At 48.8% G+C, this 18,450-nt stretch overlaps 1 protein-coding gene across 1 annotated transcript; it reads left to right on the plus strand.

Moving 5' to 3' along the window:
- Positions 1-52: 52 nt before the first annotated feature.
- Positions 53-13,946, plus strand: LOC118634365 (neuferricin). Its single transcript, XM_036268835.1, has 4 exons — positions 53-302; positions 6,468-6,608; positions 10,673-10,859; positions 13,071-13,946. Exons 1-4 carry the CDS (start codon positions 53-55, stop codon positions 13,285-13,287), a joined length of 795 nt encoding a protein of 264 aa, XP_036124728.1. The 3' UTR covers positions 13,288-13,946.
- Positions 13,947-18,450: the final 4,504 nt, after the last annotated feature.

Below are 18,450 nucleotides of genomic sequence, written 5' to 3' on the forward strand. Positions count from 1 at the left end.
TGTGGGCGGAGAGGCGACAGCCTCGGAGGAGCGGACGGCTTGCGGCGGGCGGATGCCGCTGCCCGGCGGGCGCGGGCTCCTGCTGGGCCTGGCCGCGGCGGCGGCGGCGGTGATGGCAGCGCGGCTGATGGGCTGGTGGAGTCCCCGCGCTGGCTTTCGCCTCTTCATACCCGAGGAGCTGGCCCGCTACCGCGGCGGCCCTGGGGACCCAGGCCTCTACTTGGCTTTGCTGGGCCGCGTCTACGATGTGTCCTCTGGCCGGAGGCATTACGAGCCTGGGGCTCACTATAGCTGCTTCGCAGGTATTAGCGAGGCGACTCACGCCCTTTCATGCTCCGCGCGGGCGCGTCGCCGCCTGCACGGCGTTCATTCATTTGTTCATCTGCTGTATTTCTTCACATACTCATCAGACCAGCGTGGGGGCCGGGCTCAGCCGCGTCGTCCTCCTCCTCTCTCTGGCCAGGCTTGACTGTAGCCAGCAGTTACCGGCCTCTCTTCTCCCTGTCGTTTCCCATCGGTCTTTCTAACTTACCGTGGAGAAACGTGTCTTCTGCCTCATGTTAGTTACCCATTACTCACTGGCAGAAGCCCTCGGATAGATACCTGCTTTGTGCCACACTATGTGGCTCTCAGGGCACAGAGGTGAAGGAGACCCTGCCCCTACCTTCAAGAGTTCCCCTACTGATTCCAGTCATCTCTTCAATGTATGTCTGGATCCAAGTTTCCCCCTAAAATAGTTTAGTTGGTTTGAGTGGTTCTTGCTTTTAGTACAGATGAACTTGTTGGCCTTTCTTTAAAAAAATTATGAGGTTTGCCTGGCCGGTGTGGCTCAGAGGTTGAGCTTCAACCCATGCACCAGAAGGTCGACGGTTCAATTCCTGGTCAGAGCATATGCGCAGGTTGTGGGCCCAACCCCCAGTGGGGGCATGCAGGAGGGGCCAATCGATATTCTCTCTCATCGATGTTTCTATCTCTCCCTCTCCCTTCCGCTCTCTCTCAAATCAATAAAGGAAAAACAAAAATAAAAAATAAAATAAAAAATAGCCCTGGCCGGTTTGGCTCAGCAGTTAGAGCGTTGGCCTGCGGTCCAGAGAGACCCGGGTTCGGTTCCCGCTAAGGGCATGTACCTCGGTTGCAGTTTGTCCCCGGCCCTGGTTGGGTCGTGCGAGTGGCAGCCACTCGACGTGTCCCTTTCACGTTGATGTTTCTCTGTCTCTCTTCCTCTCTCTCCTTCCCACTCTAACTGAACAAAAAATGAAAAAATGTCCTCGGGTGAGGATAAAAAAATAAATAAAATATGAAGTTAGAGCACAGGGAAGGAGTCTGGTCACCTTTACAGTCCTTCAGTACTTAAACCTGTGCATATGTTAGGCCTCAATGAACACTTGTCAAATTAAGTTTGTTCTGCTGACCGTATCTTAAATATGTTTTTATTGATTTTTTTTAGACAGATAGGAAGGTAGAGAGGTAGAAACATAGATATGAGAGAGATGGGCTGCCTCCTGCACACCCCCCACTAGGGATCCAGCCTGAAACCCCCAGCATGTGCCCAGACCTGGAATTTTTTTTTTTTTTTTATCCTCACCCGAGGATATTTTTCCATTTTTTGTACAGATAGAATGGGAGGGAGAGAGAGGAAGGGAGAGAGAGTGAGAAACATCGACGTGAAGGGACACATCGAGTGGCTGCCACCCGCACGACCAACCAGGGCCGGGAACAAACTGCAACCGAAGTACGTGCCCTTAGCGGGAACCGAACCCGGGTCTCTCCGGACCGCAGGCCGACGCTCTAACCGCTGAGCCAAACCGGCCAGGGCCCAGACCTGGAATTGAACCAGGATCTCTCAGTCCATGGGACGATGCTCAGTTCACACTGGCCAGACTTGCTGACCCTATTTTACAGCTGAGGGAATTAAAGGATGTAATTTGCCTAAAGCCCTCACAACTAAGTACTAATAGGACTTGGACTAAGACCACCAGCTTATCACTTTTATTTTATTATTATTTTTTTTTAATCCTCATCCGAGGACATTTTTCCATGTTTTGTACAGACAGAGTGGGAGGGAGAGAGAGGAAGAGAGAGAGAGGGAAACATCGACGTGAAGGGACACATCGAGTGGCTGCCACTCGCATGACCAACCAGGGCCGGGGACAAACTGCAACCGAGGTACATGCCCTTAGCGGGAACCGAACCCGGGTCTCTCCGGACCGCAGGCCGACGCTCTAACTGCTGAGCCAAACCGGCCAGGGCAGCTTATCACTTTTAGAGATGTTGCCTTACTAGCCCAGAGGAATGACCTTCTATCAGATTTAAAGAGAAAAAAAATGCAGAGCAAGCTTAAGGCTGATATTAAATAAGCATTTTCCACTTGTCATTCATTGGGAAGCTGCCTCTGTTACTTAAATGCAAGTCACTTCCCTGTCTCTAGGGAGAACTTAAGAAATAGAAGCATAGACAGAAAAGGAATTAAGTTCAGTTGGTGTTACCGGGCTCCTCGGTTTAGCAAGGGAAGGGACTTACACAGTGAGTTAGAAATGGAGCTGGGACTGGAATCGAGGTTTTTATTTTACCTGCCAGGAGAGGACACTTTTTTGGTACACTGTCCTGCCTCACCCTGATGCAGCTGTTAAAGGCTATATCCACAAGTGTGAGCATAAAACCCTCCATTTCAGCCTTGGCCGGTTTGGCTCAGCGGTTGGAGCGTTGGCCTGCGGTCCAGAGAGACCCGGGTTCGGTTCCCGCTAAGGGCATGTACCTCGGTTGCAGTTTGTCCCCGGCCCTGGTTGGTCGTGCGGGTGGCAGCCACTCCATGTGTCCCTTCACATTGATGTTTCTCTCTCTCTCTCTCCCTCTCTCTCCCTCCCGCTCTATCTGAACAAAAAATGGAAAAATGTCCTTGGGTGAGGATAAAAAAAAAAAAACAACCCTCCATTTCTGGGGTGATATTTCTTTTGCAATGTGCTCTGCTGTCTAGTGAGTTCCTTTGTGCCTGTTATTCATTCAACATATTGACCACTACCATGTAGCCTGCCTTGTGCCAGGTGCTGAAGAATCAAAGGTTATAAAATGTTCCCCATCACCCACAGTCTAGTAGAGAAGCAGATTTATTAGGTTCATTTATTCATTTGTTCATTCAGTCAATATTTTTATTACTTTTTATTAAGATATAATTCACGTAATATAAAACCCACCCCTTTAAACATGTATAATTCAGTGGTTTCTAATATAGTGAGAAAGTTGTGCAAATATCACCACTATCTACTTCCTGAACATTTTTATTACCCCGCCCCTCAAAAAAGAAACCCATGTCCATTAGCAATCACACCCCATTCACATCTATCCCCCATCCCCTGACACCACTACCTACTTTTCTGTCTCTAAAGATTTGCCTGTTCTGGGCATTTCATATAAATGGAGCCACACATGTGGCCTTTTGTGACTGGCTTAATTTCACTTAGCATAATGTTTTCAGGGTTCATTCATGGTGTATCAGTACCATTCCTTTTTATTGCCAGATAATATTCCATTGTATAGATATACCACTTTTGTTTATTCATCATTTGTTAGAATTTGGGTTGTCTCCACTTTTGTCTATTATATATAATGCTGCTATAAACATTTATGTGCAAGTTTTTGTGTGGGCATTTTTTTCAGTTCTCTTGGGTATTTACCTAGGAGTGGAATTGCCAGGTAACTTATGTTTAGCTTTTTGAGAAACTTCCAAATTGTTTTCTAAAGTGGCTGTACTATTGTCCATTCCCACCATCAATGCAATAGAGTTTGTTTCTCCACATCCTCACCAAACTTGTTATTGGCTGTCTTATTTTTATTATTTTTTATTTTTTTGGTCTTTCTGATTATAGTCGGTTGAGTGGGTTTGAAATGGTATCTCATTGTGGTTTTAATTATTTGCATTTCCCTAATAACTAATGATGTTGTGGTCTTTTCATGTGCTTGTTGATCATTTGTATATCCTCCCTGGAGAAATGTCTATTCAATTCTTTGCCCATTTTTTAATTGGGTTTGTCTTCTTATTGTTGATTCTTTATATATTTTGGATACTGATATATCATTTGCAAATATTTGTTTCCATTCTATAGGCTGGCTTTTCTTTCTTGATAGTGTCCTTTAAAGCACAAAATATAAAAAATTTTGACCAGGTTCAATTAATTTTTTTCTTTGGTTGCTTGTGCTTTTGATGTCCTAAGAAACTACTGCCTAATCCAAGGTCATAAAGACTTACACCTATGTTTTCTTCTAAGAGTTTTATAGTTTTAGTTCACATATTCAGATCACTGATCTATTTTGAGTTGATTTTATATATGGTATGAGGAAGGATCTAATTTCATTCTTGTGCATGTGGCTATTCAATTGTTCAAGGACCACTTGTTAAAAAGACTATTCTTTCCCTCTTTGATTGTCTTGACATTCTTTTTGAAAGTCAATTAGATTTCATTCAGTCAATACTTACGGAGAATTTACTAAAGAACAAGCATTACCAAACACTGAGTAATCGATACTAAAGGAGTTCGGTGTTTCCCTTATAAAACTTGCAGACTAGCCCTGGCCAGTTTTAATCAATGGTTAGAGCATTGGCTCATGGACCAAAGGGTTCAGGTTTGATTCCTGGTCAAGGGCATGCACCTTGGTTGCAGGTTTGATCTCACATCGATGTTTGTCTCTCTCTCTCTCCCTCCCTCCTTCCCTTCCACTCTTATCTTAAAAAAAAAAAAAAAAATCAATGAAAAAACATTCTTGAATAAAGATTAACAAACAAACAAAAAAAACTTGCAGACTAGCAGAAAAGACATTCAATAGGTGTCACATAAACAATGAATTATTTTTGTGATGACTGTTAAAAGGAAACATACTGCTGTTACCAGGGAGCACAGAGGCAAGGCAAGGTTGGTGGCAGCTGGTGCAGGGTTCTGAATGGTATGTTATGGAATTTTGACATTATCATAGGGCAAAAGGAAGCCACTGAGAATTTTTAAACAAGAGAATGACTTGATTGCCCTGGCCGGTGTGGCTCAGTTGGAGGAGCTTCCTCCCGTATACTGGAAGGTCGCAGGTTTGATTCTCAGTCAGGACACATACCTAGGTTAGAGGTTTGAACCCCAGCCCTGGTCAGGGTGCATGCCAGAGGCTCTCTTATGTCAATGTTTTTCTTTTCTTGCCCCTCTCTAAAGTCAATGAAAATGTCCTCAGGTGAGGATTTAAAAAAATAAAATAGTTTTATTCTTTTTTTTTTTTTGTATCCTCACCCAAGGACATTTTTTTTTTGATATTTTGTTCAGATAGAGTGGGAGAGAGAGAGAGAGAGAGAAACATCAACATGAAAGGGACACACCGAGTAGTTGCCACCCGCACAACCCAACCAGGGCCGGGGACACACTGCAACCGAGGTACGTGCCCTTAGCGGGAACCGAACCCGGGTCTCTCGGGACCGCAGGCTGACGCTCTAACCGCTGAGCCAAACCGGCCAGGGCAAATAGTTTTATTCTGATACAAAGTTGTAGACTATAGTTGTTTTGTTTTGAATACTGGAAATTTTCTAAGTGTAGATTTCAGGTGCTCTCACCACACACACACACACACACACACACAGAGAGAGAGAGAGAATGACTTGATCAATTTGTGTTTAAAATAATCAATGTAAGTGTTGTTTGGAAAATACATTAGTGGGGAAAGAATGAATATAGAATGAACTGCTAGGGATTGATTGTAGTGGTTCAGATGAAAAATGATGACAGCCTGGGTTTGTGTAGTGGTAGATGGAGAAAGGTAGATTGAGACAAGAACTATTAAGGAAGAAATCATGGGACTTGGGGACTGAATGGATGTGAAGGACGAAGTAGTTGTCAAGGACGCATCTGTGGATTGAGCAACTGGTTGATATTGACTGAGACAGGGAATACTAGAATAGATACATGTTTCCTAGGGCTGGGAGTGCTAATGACCATTAGTTCAGTGTGGAACTTTCTGTGATGTCTGTAAGACATGTAAATGATGCTGAGTGGACAACTGGATATTCAGGTCTGGAGCTCAGGAGAAGCCTGAGCTAAAGATACAAATTTGGCAATCTTTGGTGTAGAGGTGGTATTTGAATCCACGGGAGTGAATGCTGTTGTCAGGTGGAGGGTGTGGCAGGAATAGAGGAGGTGGACAATAACTGATCTCTGAGTCTGGTAGAAAATGAGCTAGAGAAGTAGGAGAGAAACCAGGAGTATATGTAGTGTCATGGAAGCCAAGGGACATGGTCAGCTGTATTAAATGTTGCTAAAAGTAAATGAAAGAATATGATAGATGCCAAAACGTGGGCCCACAAGCATCTATGACAGAGGAGGGGGGTTATGTTTGTTTGGGGGTGGAGAGCGGGGTTTTCAGCTGTTTCTCAGAAAATAGATTCTTAAGTTGCTGTGGTGTCAGTGATTCCTGTTAATCGACTGGAAATATCTCTCCTGCAGGCCGAGACGCATCCAGAGCGTTTGTGACTGGGGACTATTCTGAAGCAGGCCTTGTGGATGATGTATCTGACTTGTCATTTTCTGAGATGCTGACACTTCAAAATTGGCTATCATTCTATGAGAACAATTATGAATTTGCTGGTAGGTATTCCACAGACCATTTCCAAAGATTTCATTAGTTTTCTTGCAATTTTTTTTTAAGGGACTAGAATCCTTTGGGGCTTGGACTCAAGGTTAAAACCCGAAACTCTGGTTGTTAGTGTGGCAGTGAGGCCCAGAAGGAAATGGTTGGGGCACCTGTTCCTAATCTTGGGAGAGGATTACCTGCCCATTCACTTTGGCCTCTGTTGCCCCAAAGCCAGTGGTTGCCTGCACCACCCTTGAACAACCAGCTCCAGGAGGGCAGCTTTCCTGTCTCTCTTGTGTTCCAGGCATCTGGCTTCAGCACAGTCAGGAAGGCTTGAGGCCTAGGTTTGTGGCAGTTATGACAAATATCCTTTTTTTTTTATCCTCTAAGGAGACAAACATTAGCTTGTGTCCATCCTGAATGAACTGGGTCCCAGGTGGAAGTTATGCTAATCGAACATTTGTTAAAGCCAGTTGTGTAGGGCACTGCACTTGCTCCTTACAGGTGGGACAGGAGGGGACACCTAACAGTGTCCTAAAGAAATGTTAGTCACAGAAACTGGGATGGTTGGAGCCCTTTTTCCATTTATTGCAGCTCCAACCTCCCCCTGGAGACCCACTTGGAAAGAGCTGACTTCCTGGGGAACATCAGTGACATCAGATCCTCTCACCTTTGGAACAGGTCTAAATGGGAGGAGTTCCCTCTCTGCCCCACATGCCTCTGAATGACTGACTGCTCTGTCATTACCACTTGCATTACCTTTTCTGAGAACCTTGCCATTTTCACTAACTTCTCTGCTCCCTCCACATCCAGCTGGCCAAGGCTTTTTTCATAACATCTAAAGTTCAGTTTTTATCCCCTTCCTCCTCCCAACCTGTTCTTTGTTTTCACTGTCTGCCCCAGACCACAATCATGTCTGCCATTGAAGGAACTGGCCTCTATCCATATGCCTTTCAGAAGGCTTGGTGCTCCCTTTCCCCCATCAGATTGGCAAACCAAGGTTGAAACATTACTGGGCTTCTAAGGAAAAGAAAACCCAACACGAAAGAGTAAGGATGGAGTCCCATGAGTAGGCAATGGATGTCAAACCAAACGTGTCATACTGGTGTTTGGGGAACAAACTGATGTTTGGTGAGATAAGTGAACTAGTCTTGTTTGAACAGTGTTAATGTGTGCGGGGAGGGGAGGAGGTCATGGTTGGAAATGCTTCAGAATGGTTTTAGTGAAGTCGGGATATATTAGGATCTCTACTATGGAACTATGGTTCTGCTCCTCATGGGGACAGGGATGAGCTGCATGCAGTTCCTGCCCTCTGTTAGCTCCTCCTATAGGAGGGGCGTTGTGTTAGGCTCTTGCAGGGCACCAGAAACCCTCAAGACACCTCAGAGGATGAAGGTGTATTATATGGGTGCACACTGAGGTGGAGACGGTCAGGAAGCCATCTCGGCAGCCACATGGCCAGGCTTCAGGGGAAAATGAGAAGATGTCTTTAGTTGTTTTCTGGATATAGCACTGACCCAGCCAGTGGTGACCACTGTTCTCACGATGCAGCTGCTATACCTCTTTCTCTGTAGCCTCTACCACTACTGCCCTCTCCTTGGGTCTCATGTCTAAAAGCCACCAAGACAGCCTTGTCCCCATGCATACAGAGACCCTCTGTGGCAGGCCAACTTAGACTGCGGGCCTGGGACTAGGGTCCTGAGCCCTTCGCTTATTCTAACAAGCATTTAAAATGAATGCTCTGTACTGAGCTGTTTTGAGTGCTGGGGCCTCAAGGTAGGCAGAAAGATATCATAAATAAGTAAACAGATCAAACAAGTCCAGATAGGGCTGTGAATAAAATAAAACGAATGTGATGCATGTTTGGGGGTGTGGCACCTTTAGAGAGGATGGTCAGGGAGGTGTGTTGGAGGAGATTAACAGTTAAGCTGAGACCTGGAAGGTGAGAAGGAGCCAGCCATGCTGGGATCTGGAAAAAGTATTTCAGGCCGAGGGAATAGCAGTGCTGAAGTGGGGAGCAGCTAAGCACGGTCAAGGAGTCGGAAGGAGGCCAGGAGGCCGGAGCCTGCAGTAAAATAAGGGCAGGATGGCTTGAGAGGAGGTTCAGAAGGCAAACAGAAGGCAGATGGCTGTAGAGTCTTGGGTGCCTTGATAAGACCTTTGTATTTGATCCATAGGCTTTAGGAAGCCATTGAATGGGTTAAACCAGGCATGGAAGTGACAGGATATTCACTTTTTAAAATGATCACCTACCTGCTTTGTGGAGAAAGAACTGTGGGAATGTATGAGCTGAAGGAGAGACACCAGTTGTTGGAAGGCTATTGTTAAAATCCACAGTTTGGATCAGGGCGGTAGCCATAGAAATGGAAAAGAGCCGACAGACAGAGTTGCTAATGGATTAGACATGAACAAATGGAAGCACACGTGTGAATGTGAAGGGGGAGGTGTCATAGAGAGCCCAGGCTCCTAGTCCACATAACAAAAGCCCAAAGTGACATAAATACAATGGGAAAAGTCCGGACAGGGAGGTGAACCTGAGAGATGAACTGAACCTTAGACAACTGAAAGTAAGTGCTGCTGGAATCTGAGTCAGCTCTCAAGGACTGCAGAGGGTGGACAGACAGCTGGGAAGGTGTACCCCCTCTTCCTACCTGTTCAAACCTTCCAGAAGCACTTTCTGCTGCTTCTCTTCCCTGTGACAGGGGCTGCTGTGAAGGCCACTTACACTCAGGACTTGGGGATGAAAGTTCTTGCACCCAAGGGGAACAGATCCCTTCTGGGCTTAGGCCTATAGGCTCTCTGACCACTTGCTGGCGGGCCAGCCTACAGACTGCAGGCCTGGGCCTAGGGTCCTAAGCCCTTCTGACTTACAAATTCTGACAGGGATTTTAAATTTTTTTTATCCTTACCCAAGGACACTTTTCCATTTATCTTTAGATAGAGGGGAGGGGGAGAGAGAGAGAGAGAGAGAGAGAGATATCAATGCAAGACAGACACATCGAGTGGCTGCCTCCCGCACAACTCCAACTGGGGCCGGGGACCGAACCGCAACCCAGGTACGTGCCCTTGACCAGAATTGAACCTGCAACTCTTCTGTCTGCGGGCCAGCGCTCTAACTGCTGAGCCAAACTGGCCAGGGCCTGACAGGGAATTTAAACTAAAACCAGTTTCTACTCAATATGTCCACTGAGGGACTGCGCAAGAAGAGGATGGTGGAGGGGAGACATGTGCTTAGGGTCAGACCCCTCCCTGTCTCTTAGGCGAGAATGTGGGAGCAATGATTACCCCCCACAGGGCTCTTAGAGGGCTAAGGAAATATCAGTGAAGTGCTAGCACAGCACCGACACTAATTTAGTTATTTATGGTTATGTAAGACAAAATAAGCCAATGTTGGGAAGAATTGAGCACAGAAATATCACAGAGTAAGCTGCTTATTTGTCAAACATTTATTGAACACCAACTACTGTGTGCCTCAAACTTTGGAGCATTGAACAAGGAATCACACCTGGTTCCACTCTCAGGGAATGATGTCTGGAAATGAGACATTTATAATTTCCTCACAAGAAGACTCTACAGCTATCAGAGGGATGCTTCTATCTGGAGTCTTGTAAGATGTTGAGAGACATCAGGAAAGAAGGTGCCACAAGTCCCTCCAGTGAGCTTTTTTTCCCTTCTAATTGTGTTGTTGTTAATCCTCATCTAAGGATATTTTTCCATTGAATTTTAGAGAGTGGAAAGGAGGCAGGGAGAGAGAGAGAGACATCAATGTGAGAGAGACACATCAATTGGCTGCCTCCTGCACAACCCCGACCAGGGCCGGAGATCAAACCTGCAACCCAGGTACCTGCCCTTGACTTGAATCGAACCCAAGACCCTTTGGTCAAAGGGCTGACACTCTAACCGCTGAGCCACACCAGCCAGGGCTCCAATATTTTTTAAGAAATAAGCACACAGCAGGCTACAGTAGAGCCCTGAAATCAGAAACCCTGGGAGCCAAGCTCCTACCACCGTGGGAGAAGCTAAGCATCTCTTCATGCCTCCCTCCCTGTTTCTGACATCAGCTTTCCTGTCCCCACAGGAAGGGTGATAGGAAGGTTCTACGGAGAGGATGGGCTACCCACCCCAGAACTGACCCAGGTAGAAGCCATGATCACCAAAGGCTTGGAGGCAAACAAGCAGGAACTGAAAGAGAAGCAGAAGTTTCCACCATGCAATGCGGAGTGGAGCGCAGCAAGGGGCGGCCGGTTCTGGTGCTCCCAGACGAGGTAGGCAGGCTTCCCTGCTGCTCCCACTCCGTCCTAGGCATCCTCTTCCGGGAAGCGCTACGTCGACTGTTAACCCAGGGGAACTCTTGCAAAATACGTGTGCTCTGGGATAGTGATTCTCAGCTTTTGGCTACATGTTAGAATCTTCTGGGCAATTTAACAAAATGACCAATGTTGGGACCTCACTCCAGGCAACTGGATGAGAATATTAGGATTGAGGTCTTGGCATCTTTTTTTTTTTTTTTTAAATTCCTCAAAGATCCTGCTGAAGAACCCCTGGCCTGGGAACAAGGAGGCACAAGTACTGTTTTCTTGCTTTGGCCTGTTCATCCATCCAAGGGCCCGTTGTGTCAGCACAAATCATTCCTGCCTATAGGAGTCAGGGGTGAGGAGGTGGGCGTGGCCACTCAGTGATACCCTGAGGTGCCTCTTAAGAACACTAAGTTCTGAGTAATTCCAGAAAGTACGGGCTAGGTGGAGAAATCTTTTCCTACAAGAAGAAATTGGGGTGAGCGAGATTAGAACAGATGCCACAGGGATTATCCCAGGTTGATTTGGGGAAGGTGGAGAAAAAAATGTGTTTCCTGCTTTAATCAGCAAGCCAGCCTGGATTCAAATAGAGTTCAAGCCCTTCGAATCTCCTTTAGCTCTGACAGAGGGTAACAGAAAGGCAAAAGTGGACACCCCCAGCCTCCAGGGCCGCAAAGCAGGAGCCCAGCTCTCACTGAGGAGGGTCCGGGAGTCCTGCCGTTGCTTATGCGAGAAAGCCGCTCCGAGTGCTGAGCTAGGTGGACCCCTCTCTTCTGCCGGGGAGGCCACGTGCCGTTCGCTCTCCTTGAGGCCGATGCCTTGTGGGGATGAGAGCGGTCAGGGCCAGCAGCTTTCTCCAGGTCCAGCCCCCATGTCCACCGCGTAGTTCCTCCACCTTACTTCAGGGGAGCAGGGGCGAAGGTAGCAGGAAGGAAAGCCCCTCTCCTGGCCACCAGTTTTGAAGAGGAAGCTTCTCCAGTGTTGTCTCCAGGAAGAGGGGCGCTCTGAGAACCTGACCTGCCCCTTTTGGGAGAGGAGCCAGGACAGGGGTGGGCCTCGCTGGGACCCAATCCCGAATGCAGGTGGCTTCTGAGAGCACTGGGCCTCCCTGGGAGGGAGCCAGAGGCTGGTGTGCATTAAGATGCTTGACTCTGTTCCCTCGAAGAGCCTGCCTCCTCTCTGTCCCCCACAACCCTCATCTGTGCTTGTGTCACCCCTTCTTGCTTCCATGGCTGAGTTGCTTAGGCTCTGCCTTCCCCAATAAGCTCTCCCAGATCAACTCCAAGAGGTTGGCCCTATCCCTAGTCCTCAACCCGATTCGTTGTTTTCTACACGTACGTGTCTCCCTGTAGGCTAGGAGAAGCGAGTCCTGCAGGCAGGGACTGGATGTGGAGTAAGGTTCACTGACCATGGGCTGGATGGTTGGAAGGAAGGAGGGAGGCATTTCAGAGCCCTTCCCCTGACAGCCTTGCTCTTGGGTAAGCTACAGGTGGCTTGGTTTTCAACTGGGTGGCAGATTTCTCTGACAGCAAGTGATTCTGGTCCCGAGCCCTAGAACCTGCACGGGCATCAATTCCAAGAATCTCCTTTTCCTTTTGCAAGGCTTGTGAGTCCACGGAAGACCAAACGCAGTACCCGAAGATGAGTTAGGTCCCAGGACCGGAGGTTGCTCAGGCTATGTTGGACTAGGTGACATCAAAGACTGTGCCTGTGCAAGGGGCAGGAAAGGGCCTCTCGGAGGCTGACCATCAGGCCTTGTGTTGTTGCCTCAGTTGTCCACCCCTGCCCAAGTGCCCAAGACCCTAAGATCAAGACACAGCCCAGCTTTAGGATGTCGTGGGGAAGGGAGGAGAGAACTGGAGCCGGACACTGCTTCTGAGCAGCTCACAGGCCAGTGGGGGAAAGCCTTTCGCAGGTGTTAGCAGCGCAGGGACTGCTGCCCCTCGGGAAGGCACAGGGCAGGGCCGGCCGGGGAGCAGTGCAAGGACGATGCCTGGGCGGGAGCTGGAGGGAGTTAGGAGAGAGCACAAAGATTCAGACCACCGCCTTGGGAAAGCATCATGATGGCAAGTGGAATGACTTCTGCTTTCACCAGGCCCAACTTGCTGCTTCCTCCTCTCCCCTCCCAGACAGACGCACGAGTTCACGCCTCTAAGACGTCCCCTCTCCTTCTCTCTTCAGTGGCGGTGTGAGCAGAGACTGGACTGGCGTCCCCAGGAAGCTGTACAAGCCGGGTGCCAAGGAGCCCCACTGTGTGTGTGTGAGAACAACTGGTCCCCCTAGTGACCAAGCACCAGACAACCCTACACACAGAAATCATGGGGACTTGGACCACCCCAGCTTGGAGGAATATGCAGGCTGCCCACCTCTGGCCATGACGTGCTCCGTCCCACTCTAAACTATATGTTGAGAAGCCACAGAGAAGCCTAACAGGTCCTTGACTCACGTGCCCTAGGATGGCTCCTGACATTAAACAGGAGGGCCTGGAAGGGCGGTGGCCTCTGCTAATGTGACCCATGATCCCTCACCGTGGGCTCACCTTTCCCGTGACTGCGCCAGAGCTTGGCAGCCTGCCTAGTACGGCCAGCCTGTTTTTGCCACAATTCCCCTAGATGTGCCTGCCATCTTCCTTCGGAGCCCTCAAATATAAGTGGGCACAAATATGACCAACTCAAAACTACTTGTACAGACAAGCAAAGAGCTCTGAGCTCAACAGCTTCCTTCCCACGGGTTCCCAGGCTGCCCAGATCAGCTGCCAGCCCGGTCGGGGGCACTGGCAAAACTCAGAAACAAGATACATCCAGAAAAGCCAAAAAAAAAATAAAAAAGAACAACATCAACATAACTCTTCCAGGTTCCCCGATGGCTAAATTTGTTACCCCTGACTTATAACCTTTCTTTTATGTGAGACCTCTCCCCTAAGGCAGACTTGAATTTACAACGAAAAGCCGCACTGAGTTGCTATGAGCTGGGCCAATCCAACGAGAGGTGACAGTGTAAGAGGGTAGACTAACTCCGGAAACTGGAAAAGCTTTTGCTCATATAGATGCAGCAAATCCAGATGCCTTTATTACTGATTTTTAGAGAAGAGTGAAACATGGACCAGCTGCCTCCTGCACGCCCCCTGACGGGGATTGAGCAGGAAACCTGACTGAGAATCAAACCTGTGACCTTTCTGGGCACCGGACTGCAGCCCAACCCACTGAGTCACTCCTGCCAGGGCCAGATGCCTTTTTAAATTTAAAGCAAGGAAGTTGTTTCTCTTTCAACACTTAAAAGTAGGTGTGGTGTGTTTTCAAAGGGAGATTCTGCATTTTGGCCAAAGGTAGTTTCAGAGGTCTAACAAGATAATTGGTTAGTGCATCTGTGCACAAGGCTGCAAATGCCCATGCAAAGAGCTTCCACTTGAGTGGCAGGCATGCAGCTTTTCCGGGGGTTGGGTCCAGGTCACTGTAATCTCCACTTGACATATTTCATACCCATTACCTCCTGGATTCTTAACTTAAGTAGCCGGAGGCCAGGAGTGTTTCTGCTTTACAGATAAGGAGGCGAAGCCTGGGGCTGTTGCACTCATGGTCTCTCCTCATGAGCCTTCACCTCAACTCCTTTCCCATCCCCCTCACCCTGTTTTAGACACTTCTATTCTCCCTTTTTCTCCCTTATCATTAACCTCACTAAATGCTGTCCAGACTTACTGACCATGAAATGGACGCTGCCTACCTCGGCAGTCTCATGGTTCACTGCCCTGGTGGCCACAGCTATCCCTTATTCTGGACTCTGCTCTTGACTCCTTTTGCCACCCCAGCATCTTCCTCACCTGCCCTTCCTACACCTTTAGCCTCTCCCTGCCTCCTGGCTCTTACCCAAGCCCCAGTGGAACAGCTCACTTCCTTTGCATTATAAATAAAACACTTCCTCAATACCACATCCTTCTGTGGCACCTTATCTATTCCTGCCACAGGTAAGCATTCTGAAGGAGCCGCAGGTACTCGCTACCTTTGCTCCTCGGCCCCATTCGCCCGGCTTCTGCCCTTCCCTGATCAACAGCAGGCTGAATTCTGGACTGGCAAATCCCACGGCCCACTCCTTGAAAGACTCCTCTCCTCCATGGACCCCTCCCCACTAGCTCTTCTCATGTCTGCCTCAGCTACCATGTCTCTCCAGACGCCTTTCCTGAGCAAGTCTGTAGGCACTTCAGCTCCACGCTTCTGGTACTCACTCTTCATCTTCTCCCTGATGGGCCCTCCAGTTCCCCCTGGTGATGGTCCCATCACCATCTACACTCCTTTCTCTCCTGTTCCCCTCCTCTGAACCCGTCTCCAGGTCCCGGCAACTCCACCTCCACCCCCTCTCTCCCATTCCTTCACCCATCCCCAGTACTCTGGCAAAGCTGCCATCTCTCACCTCGTTCACTGCACTCCCTGCCTCTGGTCCGCCCTCCACACGATGACCAGGGCGTTCCCCATGTAACCTCCACAGTGGCTCTCTGTGTCTATAAGGACCGAGTGCTGACTCTTCAGCAAAGTGGCACACAAGGCTCTTCTAAGATGTCTGCCCTCAGCCTCTATCCCTCCCACAGCCCCACGTCCATCGTCCCTTCCAGCCTCCACTTCACTGCATGGTGCCTGCAGTGACTTCACCCAGGCCGTCCCTTCTACCTGGAATGATGCCGCTTCCTCTGCTCAATCTGTCCACCTCTATCTCTTCAAAACTCGGCTCAACCAGCACCTCTTGGGAGCGTTCATTAACCACTGGCCCACCACTGGGTTTCGATGCACTTTCCCCTAGGTGCCCTAAAATAGGTTCCATGTGTTCACTTCTCAGGTAACAAATCTATTCTGTTACCATGGATTTCCTGTCAGCCCCTCACACCGGACTGCAGAGTCTTTGAGAGCAGGGACAAGGGTTACTCGGTTCTGTGTCCCTATATCCACAGTACCTAGAGCACCTGGTACGTGGGCAGTTAGCTCTTTGGGAGACGAGGCAGCCAAGGTCCAAAAACTTAAGGGCAGGGAGCAGTGGAGCTGAACCTAGAACTCAAGGTTCTCGTTCCGACCCAGTGCTGTTTTCACTCCTCATAGTCTGGTGTGTCTCCGCCCTCCCAGGAGCAAGCAGAGCCGAGACCAGGACCTCGTTCTGCTGTCCATACAGCCCTTGAGCTCAGTGCCCAGGGCATCCCTCGCTGGAAGCAGCCCTCGACTCCAGGCCAGCTGGGAACCAGTCACTGCCACTGCTCTGGTCATCCTTAGTCATTCAGCGAATATTTATCAAGCACCTGTGTGCTGTGGTGGAAGATGGGAGGAAAGCCAGGCTCCTGGCCTCAAGGAGCCCACAGTATGGGAGAAACGCAGCGACAGCGTGGGGACCAGGTCCAGAGATGTTCAGACCCTTCCAGAAACAAACCAAGAAAGAAGCAAGAACAAAGCACCCTTGGAGTTCTCCCAGACAACTGTGGACTTGGGAGGCACTAGAAGTTGCCTCATCTCTGCCAGATGTAGACCCCTGAATCCACAGTGCAGGGCACTCAGCCAGCCTCAGCAGGCTGCTCGCTTTCTTGCTCAGTGAGCATTTTCTCTCTGATGCCAATCACTTTACAGTAAATAGCGTCTTCATTTTGGGGCAGAAGGGGGATTGTCAAAGGATCCAGCAAGAGCAGGTGGTTGGTCATTTGAATGCTCGAAGGGCTTGGCCATCGGAAGAGAGTGGTTACTGGAGAAGTGCCTCTCCTTTTTCTCTCCGATAGAGGTGGTGCTGGGCAAGATCATGGAGGAGGAAGGCAGGCCCTCTGATGAAAGCCACAGAAAGTTCAGCTCAGGCAATTAAGACTTGCTGGCAGGGAAATGGAGAAGAAAACTAATACATGCTGGGCAGGAAGCTTTATCTGTTCTCATTTAATCTCCATGCCAGCCTTGAAAGGGCCTCATTTTATGGACCAGAAAAGGGGCATAAGTGTCTCACTGTCCCCACCTTCTAACAGTTACAGCAGTCATCATGTGACAGAACTGTGGGTTTTTAATGATTTTCTAGAGAGAGAGAGAGAGAGAGAGAGAGAGAGAGAGAGAAACATCGATAGGAGAGAGAGAAACATCCATCGGGTGCCTCATTCACACCCCTCACAGGGGATCCAAACTGCAACCCAGGCATGTGCCCTGACTGGGAATCGAACCAGGGCCTCTCAGTCCATGGTATGACACTCAGCGCACTGAGCCACACTGGGTCTGAAGGAGTTTTTTACCCAATCGGCTCCCTCTACCACACCACCAAGCAGTATTAAAGCAAAGGTAGGGGGCTGCCCTCCAACACGCTGAAGGAAGGGCTAACATCTGCCTTTGAACTCTGAGATTCCACTTTTCTGTTAACATAGAATGAAGAGTGAAGAGCTGGGGTTTTTGGTCACAGCCTCTGCATGACTGGACAGCAAAGGGAGTCATGTCAGACCATCACCCCCATCCCTTGCTTGCTTAGCTCTAGGACAAGCTGTGTTCTGATGGATAGACCCCACAGACAGGCTGGGAGCTGGGTCTGTTCAAAAACCCACAGTGCCCCCTCAGAGGATTACCCTGGGCTGAACTCCCACCCTGAGAGCACTTCCCACTGCCGAAGCCCCGATTCCTGCAAGTAGGCAGCAGACACTGCTCCTGTCGGCTTCACTGGAAACTCCTATCACTGTGCACACCAGAATCTGTGTACCTGCACGAGAGGAAGGACATTACTGACCACCTTCCTCAAGACAACCCTTAAGCTACAAAGGACCAAGCTCATTTCCATTTTACAGACCCAGACACTAAGGCACAGAAATACAAAATCTGCCCAATACTATCAGTTAACAATGAAAAAAGCAGAACTAAAACCCAATGCGCTTCCTCGGCTGGGCAAAAATGGGTGAAAGTCGACGCATGCCTGGCTCATTTGTATGCACACTATTGTGACATAATGTGACCAGTGGTCACCTCAAGCATGGCTATTAGGGATACTTGGGAGCCCTTAACAGTTCCTATTAACTATGAGAGAAGCTACCAGAGAATGAGATCTCCCGCAACTGGTCTGAACTGGGGGTAAGCAAAATGGAAGACACGTAAAGAGAGGGGCTGCCTTAGTTCAAGAATGGGAGGGCCAGGTGAGCTGCTAGATTTGCAGTTCGTACAGGAGCTTTATGAGTCACTAGATTCCATTTGCAAGCCCCCGACCCTTCCTTTGTATTCTGTGGAGTGCCAGCCCTCGCCTCAGCTCCAGACCAGCAGGTCACAGGTGGATCCTCTGCTGCTGCTCCTCAATAACGGAGTCAGGGCATTTCCAGGTCCTTGAGGAGCTCCAGTGGGGCCCGCTGACTGAGACCGCAGCTGTGATCGCACACGTCGCCCTGAGCTGAAGCCTGGGCCAAGAGCACAGTAAATCCAAGCAGCTGGTCATTAGGCCTAAAATAGCTACTTTTTGACAGCTGTCAACCATGTGTTTCGGCAAAGTGCTAGAAATTCACTTTCCTAGAGGGTAGTTGTTAAAGAAATTTATTCAGATGTCAAGAATTTTAAAAATTTGTTTTTAATGCTTATTGGTACTTCTG

The sequence above is a fragment of the Molossus molossus genome, unplaced genomic scaffold (genome assembly GCF_014108415.1).
Source record: "Molossus molossus isolate mMolMol1 unplaced genomic scaffold, mMolMol1.p scaffold_m16_p_19, whole genome shotgun sequence".
In the NCBI taxonomy this organism is placed as follows: Eukaryota; Metazoa; Chordata; class Mammalia; order Chiroptera; family Molossidae; genus Molossus; species Molossus molossus.

Bases quoted from the DNA above. Each gene is read 5' to 3' on its own strand.
- LOC118634365 (XM_036268835.1), top strand. From the start codon at position 53: ATGCCGCTGCCCGGCGGGCGCGGGCTCCTGCTGGGCCTGGCCGCGGCG. The intron at 303-6,467 runs GTATTAGCGAGG...TCTCTCCTGCAG, and splicing joins TCACTATAGCTGCTTCGCAG to GCCGAGACGCATCCAGAGCG. The intron at 10,860-13,070 runs GTAGGCAGGCTT...TTCTCTCTTCAG, and splicing joins TTCTGGTGCTCCCAGACGAG to TGGCGGTGTGAGCAGAGACT.